We start from the raw sequence: 13,381 nt of genomic DNA on the forward strand, positions 1-13,381 counted from the left end.
GAGCTCTGGCAGCCTTGGGGCTGTGCCCACTGCCCTGGGGAGCCTGGTCAGTGCCCAACCAGCCTCTGGGGGAAGAACCTTTGGCTGAGATCCAACCTGAGCCTGCCCTGACACAGCTCCAGCCATTCCCTCGGATCTTGTCAAAGAAGATCATGTATTAGGGAGAGAGCAAAGGGTGAGACTCAAAGCAGCCTCTGTTCCCGGCAGGGTTCCTCCTGTCAGAGCTGGGAGGTTCTGCTCCATGGCTCCAGAAAGCCCCGTCTGCCCCAGCAGCCACAGAAAGCACAGCACAGCATTCTGTTCCCATTGCAGGGACATCCTCACTGATCCCACGAGCTGAGCCTGCACAGCCCCAGGATTACAGCTCCTGTAGTCACAGGTGACAGTTCAAGGCACGTCAGCACGAGGAGCTGTTTCATTAATGCCTCTGCTGCTGGGAATGCAGTGCTCATCCACGGCCCCGCTCAGAGCCTGCACTGCCTGTCCTGGGCCACCTTGTCCCCCAGCCCAGAGCACTCAGTGCCACGGCCAGGCCTTCCTTGGACACCTCCAGGATGGGGACTCCAACACCTCCCTGGGCAGCCCCTGCCAGTGCCTGAACACCCTTTCCAGGGAGAAATTTCTCCTCATGTCCAACCTGACCCTCCCCTGGCACAGCCTGAGGCCGTTCCCTCTCCTCCTGTCCCTTGTTCCCTGGGAGCAGAGCCCAACCCCCCCCGGCTCCCCCCTCCTGTCAGGGGGTTGCAGAGCCAGAAGGTCCCCCCTGAGCCTCCTTTGCTCCAGGCTGAGCCCCCCCAGCTCCCTCAGCTGCTCCTGCTGCTCCAGCCCCTTCCCAGTTCCCTTCCCTTCCCTGCACACGCTCCAGCCCCTCAATGTCTCTCTTCCATGAGGGCCCAGAACTGGACACAGCCCTGGAGGGGCCTCAGCAGGGCCAGCCCAGGGACAGTCACTGCCCTGGTCCTGCTGTCACACTATGGCTGATACCAAAATAACAATAAGCTATAACAATAAGTCACCTCTTTGTTCTCATTGAGGGTTCAGCTAGGGAACAGGAGGAGAATTACGTGTCTTGCAAAATTGCCTGCAAATTTCCTGGTTCAGGGAAGGTATCTATCCAGCCACCCTCCACGGAGGTGGCCAGTGGTAACAGAAGTACCAACAGCACATTGTGTGTCTACAGGCAGAAATAATTGACAGAGCTCCCTGACTGAGTGAAGGCAGCACTGGAGAGCTATTCAGTGATGGAAGATCTCGAGGAACACAGCTCAAGTTACCCTTCAGCTGAACTGTAACACAAAGACTGCCAGCACTCACACCCTCTTCGGCTGAAGGCAAACTGTGCTGGGCAACAGCAGCTCTGGAACTGTCCTACAGCCAGCCCTGCAGGTGGCTGTGTGACTGGAGAGGGGCACGGAGGACACAGATGCCACCAGCAGATGAGAGCTGAGATCCCCTTCTCACACAAGGCCATTGTAATGACTGGCATCCAGTATGTGACAGGCTAAGGGATGTGAGATGCCACAGAGAAAGAGAAGGAAATTCAGCTGACCTGACCTGAAATTTTATTCCCCTGAGCAAGAGGGTCCCCAGCTCTGTGATGAGCAGCTGTTTTTGCTGATGTGCTGCAGAGCAGTGTCAGTCAGATGCCCTGGGGCCATCCTGTGGCCAGCAGTCCCTCCTGCTCAATGACTGCACAGCTACACCGGCAGGAGAAAGAGGAGGGTTGAAGCTGAAATTCAGCCTGTGCATAAGAGAGAAAAGAGCTGGTGGACAAACAGAGGATTACTGGGAGGCCACAGGACACTGCGCCTTCCCCACTCATTAGTTGGCTCTGCACAACCCTCTGCTTTCAAAGAGAAGACCAACCTGCATCCACCATCATTCTCTCCTTCCCGGGGCACAGACACAAAGGCTCCTGGAAAGCACATCCCAAGCTAAGAGAAGCCAGCCTGGAAATACCCATGGACTGGGGAGCACAGGCTCTGAAGACCATGTGTCTGCTTGGCAGGCCTCACTCCTGACGACCCACCTCAGCTCTCCCTGCCCTGACAGCACCTGGACATTGCACCATGGATTCTAGCACAAATTGGATTTCCTCCACAAACTGCCATGAAAATGCAACTTGCCCATACTAAAGACCCAACTGATCTCATAAGAGAGAGCAGAGGTCCTGTCCTTCCAAACACACTTACCTGGAGACAGTCACCTGCAGCACAGTTTCATGGAAGATCCAAGCCAAGGAGAAAGATGAGGCAAGAACCACAACAAGCTACCAACCCCTGCACCTGCCTTCACCAAGAACAGGATTTGTGAGTCTTTGATACCACTTTTCCCCCTCTTAAAACCCATCTTCATCCTCTTTTCATGCTTTTTCTTCCCTAAGATGAGGCCTAGTAACTGGCTGCACCTGCCCCAGGGGCAGTGCCCAGGTTTCGTGCTGGCTGATTGACAGGCACTTGAGGGGCTCCAGGGACCCCCTGCTCTGGGCACCTATCAGAGTTCCCTCCTGCCATGGACAGGTCCTGGTCAGCAACATTTCCAAAAGGAGGCAGGAGTGAATTTTCCCCTTCATTAAAGCCAGTATTAAAACTACAAAGATCCTCGAGGAGACCTGAATACACTTGACTGATCGAAGAACTGGATCTGAATAAAAATTAATAATAAAAACAGAATAAAATCATAATTGTGAACCTATCACCTTATGCAAAGCAGGAGAAGAGCCCAGAACAGCAAACCCAAACAGAATCAAGAGCTTCCTTCAGGGACCCACGTGATGCTCCAGAGCCCCAGTTCGTTTGTCCTCAACTCTCCCAGGACAAACCAGGCAGGAACAGAGTCCTTCTCCTCTACTCCACTCTTCTGCCCTCCACTCTACTCTGGTGAGACCCCACCTGCAGTGCTGCATCCAGCTCTGGGGCTCTCAGCATGAGAACATGGAGCTGCTGGAGCAAGTCCAGAGAGATGTTCCGAGGGCTGGAGCCCCTCTGCTCTGGAGCCAGGCTGGGAGAGCTGGGGGGGTTCCCCTGGAGAAGAGAAGGCTCCAGGGAGACCTCAGAGCCCCTTCCAGGGCCTAAAGGGGCTCCAGGAGAGCTGAGAGGGACTTTGGACAAGGGCCTGGAGGGACAGGACAAAGGGCAATGGCTTCCCACCGGCAGAGGGCAGGGTTAGATGGGATATTGGGAAGAAATTGTTCCCTGTGAGGGTGGGGAGGCCCTGGCACAGGTTGCCCAGAGAAGCTGTGGCTGCCCCTGGACCCCTGGAAGTGTCCAAGGGCAGGTTGGACGGGGCTTGGAGCAACCTGGGATAGCGGGAGGTGTCCCTGTCCATGGCAAGGGTGGGATGAGATGAGCTTTAAGGTTCCTTCCAACCAAACAGATCCCCCTCACTGGGCTGGCACAGACTCCACACAGCCTCACTCAAGGTCTGATGCCCAGGGCGGTCTCAGCAGCTCTGCTCCTCCAGGCATCCTGCCACTGGGAAAGCACACTCCTGCCTCCAGTGAGTATCCCCAGAACAGATCCATAGATACACTAACCCACACAGGAGCCCACTGCACTGACAGCCCCCAACCCCTGCCCGAGGGTCCCACCTGGGCACGAAGCCCTGGGTGGAAGGCAGGACAGGCTGTTTGCAAACACCCTCCCACCTCCATGATCTCAGCAGGGAGGGCACGGCTGCCATACAGACCATCCCATTGATGTCGCTTATGAAATAGCTTAAAAAACCACATTTATTCTTCTTGCTTGCTCCTCATCATTTACTCCTACTGGGACTCTGCTCTGGCGTGTTAAAAACACTCCTACACAAGGGAAAAGTTGCGGGAACACCTTCTCATATTTGGCTGCCTACGGAGAACCCACACAGCACGGAGGCCACGCTTTCAGGTTTACAGGAATAAATCATGGCTCGAGCTCTGCAGGCTGGGCCCAGCCCAACCCCAGCAGCAGGTCCTGTGGCAGAAGCACCACTTGGAACCGTGGTGGAATTCCAAGGGGAGGAATTGTGACATGGGCAGTGGGGCGGGAGGAGCAGGATAACCATGGCACGAACACGTGTTTACAGAGCTTGGCACGTCCCGTGCAATCACACAGCCTTTATAACTGCCACCAGCAAATAATAACAATAAATATTAATAACCCCTCCAGGCTCCCTAACAGCCATCAGCTCACACCAGCCCCTCCAGCAGCAGCTCAGCTACTCTTCCTACAGCGCTGCCAGGTGCCGATGGAAGTGGGAGCAGGACATGGATATCTCCAGGGCAGGAGGTGGCACAGCGGCACCCGGGCACAGTGAGGGCAGCTCTCGGCATTGGCACATTGACACGGGAGCAGAGCAGGGGGTTGTTGTGGGTCACTTATGGATAAAGCTGGAATTGCCCCTTCTACCCGGCCACAACCCCGCCCCTGGTGTTTATCCAACCCCGCGCAGTTTAACACTAAACATCGTTTAGTCTGTTCAATTGACTTAATGAATTCGTTCAGGAAGCAGCGTTCCCACAAAACGCTGCTCTCCAGAGGGCAGGAGCGCAGCTTTGCACTGCGGCGGTTTGAAGTCTGAGCAAGGCTGCCCTCACCCTCCCCACCGCTCCTCAGCAGCGCCGGCAGAAGGGGCCACGCTCCGCCCGGGCTCAGCACGATCCCAAAATTCCCGGGGCTGCAGCGGGTGTGCCACCAGCAGCCCTCAGACCCTCCGCGCCAGGGAGCGACCGCTGAGTCCAGCACGGAGTGCACAAAAGCAGAGCGTGCCTCAGAGATCAGAGGACTGAGTTTGTCATTTATTATTTATAAGAAACGCATCTCTCTGAATTCCTGGCAGCTGCTCTCGCAGGGCTCTGCGACTGCCTGCACTCCCTCACTCCGCAGAGCTCTGGGGCCAGCAAGGACGTTCAAACCCACACCAGAGCACAGGGGCTGATTTGCACCAATTTAAGATTTGCCTGGAGACAAGAGATGTGCAGAGATCTTCAGGACAGACATCCTGCTGAAAGCTGCCACACTGCCTAACCTCAACCACGGGAAAGAGCTTTCCCCTTCCTCCTCACCTCCCCAAACCCCAGCTGGAAACACCTCTCCTCCTGCCCCTACCCATTCCCTTCTCCCCCTCCTTGCTGCAATTTCCCATGCACAGCACATATAATTGAGTGATGTTTCCCCCCCCACTCAGATCTATCACTTCAATCAGTCCCTATTTGCAAGGTGACACCTTGGCTCACACTAACCCAGGAGTCTGCCAGTGTTCAGTGTGGTTTTTTTACCCCCTCTGCTTTCCTGAGCTTGGAAATCTAAGAGAAAAGAAAGCACACACTGCACCAGCCAGGCCCCAGGGCACCCTGATGTCCCACTGCTGGTGGGACAGAGCCAAAGATTTAGCTGGCATATTCCCAGCCTCTCTGGAAACAGGTTTTGTATTTTCCAAGTTCCTGCTGTTCACTTATGGCTCTCACATGAAATACCAACCTCCTTCTCCTGTCAGATGTCACCTTCCCTATAAAGGGACTCAATTAAGAGGTTAAAAAAACCTGCAAAATTCCATGTTATAGAAATCCCATGGTGATGGATCAGGCACACAAGTCCTACAGCAGCACCAGCACTGCTCTGCAGCCCCAGGACAACCATCCATCCTCTGTGGCTGTACATCCACCAGGAACCTCCTGAAAGGTTTCCCATGGGCATGGCCAAGCCAAGGACACCCCGTGCCACAGCCCTGTGGAGGCCCTGGCACAGGGGTGTCCCCACAGCAGGCAGTGAAGGACTTCTCCAGCCGCCCTATTGATCCAGCGGGAACAGTGAGCTGTGAAGTTTATGACAAATGCATTTTCTCACCTCTGCACAGTGCACCGGGCATGGTGACAGCTCTTACTGCCCGTGAGGACCTGGGGGACAGGGAGAGGAGGGACAGCAGGGAGCACATGGCATGTGGGCAGCAAACATGGGGCTCACCCATGGGAAACATGGCCTAGCTGTGTGGCCAGGGTTAACATGGCATGGATTCAACCTGCAGGATTCATTTAATGGGATGCCTGGCTGGATGTCCAGCTCAGCACCTCCCTTGCAAGTGAGCTGGGCTCCCCAGTGCTTCCAGTTTTGTGGCAAGGTCCCAGTTGAAAAGGTGAAGACCACTGGGAACCATCTCGTGGGCTAAACCAACCCAGGACCTGCCAGACTGGCACCAAAACTCAGAATAAAGCCCTAAGAAGCCAAAGTCAAACCCTCCCCTTAACGGGAATAAGGAGCTCCCTGGGGATGAACATAACTAAGCAGGTTCCCTCCTGGCTTTGTCCCAGATCCCTGCATCAATCCAGACAAGTCCCACGCTGGAGCTCAGTTGCTCCATTTGTAACATGGACACTGTGGTTACAACTGAGGGAATTGTGGGGCTCCTTCCACTGAGGTCTCCATCACTGTCTTTCTGTGCTTGGATGAAAGGCATAATCCAAGTTTGTTTATTTTTTTCACTGCATTAGTGCCTTCACAGTGGTCTCAGAGGATGCCTTTGTTAAGCAATTAAATTAGCCCTGGGACAGGAATGAGCACGAAGGGAGAGCTGAGAGACTGCCACTGCCATCATCTAGAACTGACACACATGGTGGTTTCCATTCCTGTACCCAGGCTTTTCCCACCAAGACTGAAAAGCGAGTCCTGTTCCCCAGTTATCAGAGCCTCCCCAGGCTGAAGCCAAAGCAGAACAGCCAGTCACAGCAGGCAGCATGCCTTCAGCAGGGATTTTCCTAAGGAAATTTAAAATAAAAAGAGCTCCAAGGGCTGCAAATGCAGAAGTAAATGCACAGACATAGAAAGCTGAAAGCGAACACAATTCCTTCCCTCTCCTGTTGTTCGTCATCTGCCACCTCTACTTTGGGGAATGATTTGTTGCCTTTTAGAGCTATTTATATGTTACTTGTAGCACTGCATGGAAAAAACACTTTGAAATGTTACGGTGCACCATCCTTATTAAACAATCCCTCAGGCACCACGGAATTGCTCCAGCCAAGTGAAGGACACTGCACATTTGCCTCCTCAGGGGTAGGTGCCAGCCCCACTCCTCCAGCAGAGAAGGCCTCACAGGTCCCTCTGGAGGCCTGACTGCTGTTATCAGATGGCCCAGATCATCCACAAGATTTGTGTCCTTCCTGTTGCCATCCTGCTTTTTGCCTCGTCAGCCTCTGCTAAGCTGAGCTTTGATCCCCCAAGTGATTCCTGGTTCAGGGATCTTCTTTCCTTTTGCTGCCCAGACATGAAGGACACGGAGCTGGAGCTCCTCAGCACCTCGGCTTCAGACAGGAAGGCTTTGATGTGGCACAAAGTGCCTGGCTCTGAGATTCCTCTGGTCTCTTCAAACAGCAGCAAAGCCATGGCTTGTGATCTGTGCAAAAGGGCATTTTCCTTGGGGAATGGAAGTTACGCCGGCGTTCACATCCACCTTGTCACAGCAGAACAAGCTGCATTGGTGCTTCAAAGAGCTCCTCAGCCTTAAATCGCTGTAACACGGTGACAAAGCGAAGAACCTGCCTCTGAATGTCCCCTGGATCCCAGTGGAGTTGTGAAACAGTACTTCTGTGAATGCCTTTGCCAGCACAGACCCTGCATGTGCCAGAGTCACACAAGCCACTGCACTCGAGGGCTGTGGGGTCCGCACGGCTCCTCTGCACAGGGAAGGCTCCAGCAAGTGCTCAGCTACAGATATCTGAACTGTAAGGCTGGGCCATGCAGGTGTGCACAGTGAAGGGTCATGAAGAGAGAACTAAAGCAGTAGTAAAGTAGTAATAGTAAAGCTCGCAGGCCACAGGTCCCTCCTGAGCTCCAGGACCATGCTCCCTGCTCCCCAGAGACATGGGGTTCACTCAGCAGCAGCACCTTGGCTCCATCCCATTGTCCCTCAGCCACAGCAGCCCAAAACCTGCACTGGGGAAGGACGACAACAGAGACATGACCAGAACTGAGTGGGTTTCCTCCACGATTTTCCCTTCCAAGGGACAATGAATGTGTTTGCAACCTCCACACCTTCTCATCTCTGCACTGTTTCTCATCTGGAGCTCGGATCAACAGCAGGAGATCAGACACTCAAAGGGAACATCCTTTTGGTGAGAACACCCTATAAAGAGCCATTTCATGGACTGACATTTCAGTAGCTGAGCAGCACCAGTCCACGAAGGGTCCTTCCTTAGGCAGTCCTGGCTATCGCTGCATCTGCTGCCTCTGCAGACACCGTGACACCCAACGCAGCAGCCAAAGGACACAGAGATCTTCACTCTCCATTTTTTGGCCTTTGCTGTAAGGCTACTGGCAAAGCCAAGGACACGAATGCTCCCTGCCTGCTGGCAGAGCTGGCAGCCACAACACTCTCAGTTCTGATCAAAGATGCACCTGCAGCACCTTCCTCTCTGCCATGAGGCAGCAGAACACCCTGAGCAGCTGCTTCTGCATCCCAGCAGTGCCACGGCAGGTGGGGACATGGTACATCCACACCAGGACTGCCAGGCCACATCTGTTCAGAGTGGCCACAACAACCACAGACTTCAGCTGTCCCCTCCTGCATGCAGATTTTATCCCAAACTATTCTACAGCTTCTCCATCAGCTGCCATCTAAATGCAGCTGCCCTGTGAATCCAGGCTGTTTCAGTGACAGCCTCCCCAGTGACTTCCAGTGACCACACACGTCACACGTAAAGACAAGTTCTGGCACCGACCCCAACCAGGGAGTGAGAAATCTCCCTGCACCCAGAACTGGGCAGGGGCAGTTACTCACATGTCGAAGGGCTGCCAGCAGTGGGAACAGGCTGCATATGTTTCCCAAGGCAAGGACCCTGTCATTTATGCAATAAATGGCACATTTATTCTGCTATTCAGGAAGAAATAATAATTACAGTGGCCTGCAGTCTCCAGCTCTTTCAACTCTGTACTTAAAGAGCAAGCAAAAAAAGACCAAAGCAAACAGCACTTCCACAAAAACCTCTGAACTGGCTTTTAGCTGCTGGACAAAAGCAGGGCAGCAGGAACTGCTCCACATTGTCCCATCCCGTTCCTGTTTCATAACAGCAGCCTGGCACTGCAGGCAAAGCACGTCAGGCAAAGCACTGCTCGGGTGCTTGAGCTGCCCTGACCCTCAGCCTGTGCCTCAGCACAGTGCTCCAGGTGTGCCCTGACATGTGCTCCTGCCGTGCTCGCTTCATCTCAGGGCAGGGAGCCGTGAGCCAGGCTGGGCACCGGGTGGGCTCTGCATGGCCAAGGGCACTGGGACAGTGCCAGAGGAGCCAGGGCACGCCGTGGGGCTGTCCATGAGCACAGCCACGGGATCCTCCCTCACAAACACCTCCCCAGCGCACATAACTCTCCGTCTAATGAAGCTCTCAGCCCTGCTCCGGGGGAGATTTACAGAGAGCTTTTTTCTCTTGGAAGCAATAACAGATGGACAGCAGGAAAGAGAAGAAATTAATGAACAGGTAATCATTCCCAAAGTTGCAAATAGGAGCGATTCCTCACCCTGAGACAACTCTGGAAAACAAGATTAAAATTCTTAGGGGACATATTCTTGAAACTGCAGGTAATAGAACAGATAAAATGGATTTACAGTATCTCACGGGGAACGTGTACTTTTTATTCTGCTGAGAAGTGTAATCTTCCACTCCTCATTGCAGAGTTAAAAGGGTGCCCCAAAAAAAGCAACTTAACAAAGTGTCTTTAATGGCACCTGGGTCCTGTTCCAGAACATAGGCTCTCCTCTGCTCCACACTCCAATGCACAACAGGAGCCACAGCCAGCACCTGCAGCAACACCCAGCACACAAACATGAATAATCTATGCAAACAGCACAGTTTAACAACAGCAAAGGGGAGGCTGGAATGGGAGGGGGGTTAAAGACACGCTCCCTCCACTGATGTCTCCTGAGGGAGGAGGAGGGCAGGCCTGCCTTCCTCAACTTCCCAGTGCCTGCAGAGCCGCAGCTGCCAGCGAACACACTGTGCCTCCAGTAGCCGCCAGCAGAAACAATTTGTCATGTGTCAGATCAAATAAACTCTTATGAGGCCACTGTACTCCCTGAAGCAGATGGCTGCCAAACTCCAAAGGAGAAATCCAAGAAAGCGAGCCGGCCGGTGTCAGACCCAAGTGCTCTCGGGGCCCAGCACACTCCTCACTGTGAAGCACGGCAGCACAGTCCCACACAGCACTCCCACGTGGGGCAGCCACCAGCACCAGCCATGACTAACAAGAGTCTGGTGTTTGAATTATCACACATAGTCCAGAAACTCCTCATCCAGTGGCACAGCTCCTCGCTCATCCTCGGGAGGCCTGAGGAAGGTTAATGCCTGTCAAAGAGCCTCAGTGCGGGAACGTGCTGCGATGGATTATCACCCATCTGAGCAAATGGCCCTCCCCTCCCAGCCAGCACGTGCTCTCTCACAAGTGAATTCCCTCAAAATTGAATTACAGATTACTAATTTTTCCTTTTAAATAGTCCTAGAGCCTTTTTTTTGTTCATTCCTGAGCACTATTGCAGTTTCCCATGCCCTGGACTTGTGCCGTTCCAGACCTCGTGTCGAGGTCCCTCGCAGTCACCCTCCTCGCTGCACAGTCCTGCAAGAACCATTAAAGCACAGAGCCTGGAATGTCCTTCTCTGTGTTCCTGCTGGGCAGGAGAACAAGCCCCTAAAACTACTCTGGGCACATCTGCAAGGGTTAATCATGCCAGCAGTACTGTAGGGAACACAAACCACTCACCTGCTCCTGCAAAGACCAGGCTCAAGCACTCACTGGTCTGCACTGAGGGCACATCTCTCAGCCCATGGCTCAGCCACTGGCTCCAGATGTTCCAGTGTGCTCCATCTGGGAGCAGCCACCTGAGCCCTGCCACAGCCAGAAAAATTGCCCCAGGAAAATGAGTCTGCAAGAGGCCCGAGGTTCCTGGATGCTTTTGCTTATGGCAAAGCAAGAGTGGCTGGGGAAAAAAGGCAGAAGATCCAAAGAAGGGACAGCAGAAGCAGGACACATTGCTTTAAGTCACCAAAAAGCAACTGTCTGTCCCAAAACTCAGCAACAGAGCCTCGAGTGACACTACACAGCAACAAAAAGAAGTGAAAAAATGAGAAATCTGGCAGCCTAAAGCAAGGCACAAGGGAAGAACAAAATCAGGCACAGGGCATTCCCCTTGGCACAAGCAGTACCAGCACAAACCTCAGCTGTGTGGGGGTTTATCCAGTTTAATTAAAGAGCATCTGATGCCCAATGACAAGTTTTATTTAGCGATCCTTTTATCTGCACCAGGACTCCTCTCCAGCCACAGGCAGTGAGCACAGGACCCCATCGTGCCAGCCTTCCTTGGGCAGGATTCTTCCTCCCTAGGACCCTCCCACGGGCACAGCACACCCCCTCAGCCAGGCACCGGGAGAGCTGGAAAGGACTGGCGGGGCTGCTTCCAGCGAGGAGCACAACACAGGCTGTTCCCGGAGTGCGGGAAGTGTTACACCGAGATCCCGAGGAGGAGGGGGGGGGGTGAGCAGACACAGGTCTGTCATCGACAGCGATGTTTTTCATGAACTTACAGTCAGGAGCCAGGGTCTCCCAGATTCCCAGGTTTCCATGCTCCATTTCCACCCTGAAGCCCTGTGGACAGTGACCCAGCCTGGTTCAGTGCCAGCCCCAGGCACAGCCCTCACCCCCAGCCCACGATCCCTCTGCAGGCAGGTTAAGCAGGCAAAGCTTTAGCCATCAACCCAGGCCACGGCTTAACTCACATCTCTGAACGGAGGCTCTTCCTCTGAAAAATTTATGCTTTTTTCAGCTCTCTGACTCAGAGATACTTCACAGAGAATCAAAGAGCTGTAGCGCTGTGGGAGTCCAGGGCACCCGCACCGACTCCCTCAGCAAGTTCTGGTTCTCTTTCTAAACAATGGCAAATTCTCCAGACACTTGGAAAGAACCAAACCTACCTCAGCCACCAGAGCCAGGCAGAACTGAACCATCTCAAGCACAAGTCCTGTGAGGAGAGGCTGAGGGAGCTGAGGTTGTTCATCCTGGAGGAGGCTCAGGGGAGACCTCCTCACTCTCTACAACTCCCTGCCAGGAGGGGGGAGCCAGGTGGGGGTTGGTCTCTTCTCCCAGGAACCAGCAGTAGGACAAGAGGGCTGGGTCTTCAGCTGTGCCAGGGGAGGTTTAGGTTGGATATTAGGAAGAAATTTTTTACAGAGAGAGTGATCAGCCATTGGAATGGGCTGCCCAGGGAGGCGGTGGATTCACCATCCCTGGAGGTGTTTAAGGTGAGACTGGATGTGGCATCAGTGCCATGGGCTGGGAACCACGGTGGGGTTGGATCAAGGGTTGGACTTGATGATCTCAGAGGTCTTCTCTAACCCAGTTGATTCTATGATTCTGTGATCTCGCCCCCTCCTCAAGCCTGAACAAAGGAGCCCATTTACAGTGTCACCCATGAATTCCTTTACCCCAGAGCACATGGACAAGTGTCAGCTGTGAGTGCCATGATGATTCCCAGCAGCCTCCTGCTGACCTGGAACAGGCTTCCCAAGCTTCTCCACATCTATTGTGTACTTGATTACCCCACACTCGCTGGAAGAAAAGGAATGAAATGCACTCAAGAGCCACTTGGTGATTCCTGATCTGGGTACAACAATGCTGGATGCAGCAACACCATGTTTCCTTCCCAGCACCCTCCCTGTCCAGTCACCAGAGACAGAACAAGGACCTCACACCCAGCCCCTCTATTCTGTCACCCTGGCAAGGGCCCTTCTGGACAAGCCATCACACGCTACTCAACAACACTGAGTCCAGAGCTTGCAGCAGCACTTTGAGCACCCACAGCTCCTTCTGGAAATTTTCCACAGTGTAACAGTTTATTCTGTGGGCAGGAAGAGAGCAAGGAAATTAATTAAGTCAAAATAAGAAGAAAAAACTCCTAAAGTGAGTTAACTGCAGCAGTTGTGAGTGGGCCAAGTCCATTTTAAGGGCTATGTGTTTTCACGTCCATGGTCTTGGAAAAGAAAATGGAGTGACTTTGTTCTGTATGCATATTGTCCACCATTTGTTATTGTCTGTCTATTGATGCTTACTTGAAAAACAAAATTTAATTAAATCCCACAGTACTGCATGGCCTGCCTTTGAAATATGCCCGCATTAGTGGATCATTACAGTAAATGAAATACAGCTTCATATCGGATTTTTCAAATAATGTCCTAAAACAGTTACAAATTAAATAATACTCTTGCAGAGAGAAATTAAGAGACACAGTGTTTAGCAAGGGCAAAGAAATGTTTACAGATGAAGTCTGGAATGAGATGTGGAGGCAGTGAGGCAGAGAGGGGCCAGAGGGCTCTTCCAGACCTTGTTAGGACAGTTCTCTGTGTCCCAGAAACTAGACAAGGAAAGAGTGCACC

At 53.1% G+C, this 13,381-nt stretch overlaps 1 protein-coding gene across 5 annotated transcripts in view; it reads right to left on the minus strand.

Moving 5' to 3' along the window:
* SIL1 (SIL1 nucleotide exchange factor) overlaps positions 1-13,381 on the minus strand; it is a 99,540-nt gene that overhangs the window by 78,067 nt on the left and 8,092 nt on the right. The window contains exon 1 of one of the 5 annotated variants that reach the window (XM_064671416.1): positions 11,537-11,590. The exons of the other annotated variants lie outside the window; for them this stretch is intronic. Within the exon in view, the coding sequence (XP_064527486.1) occupies positions 11,537-11,575 (39 nt within the window). The 5' untranslated portion in view covers positions 11,576-11,590. Of the gene's footprint in view, positions 1-11,536; positions 11,591-13,381 lie in introns of those variants that run through there. 5 annotated transcript variants of the gene reach the window in all.

Source organism: Pseudopipra pipra, chromosome 15, assembly GCF_036250125.1.
Source record: "Pseudopipra pipra isolate bDixPip1 chromosome 15, bDixPip1.hap1, whole genome shotgun sequence".
NCBI lineage: Eukaryota > Metazoa > Chordata > Aves > Passeriformes > Pipridae > Pseudopipra > Pseudopipra pipra.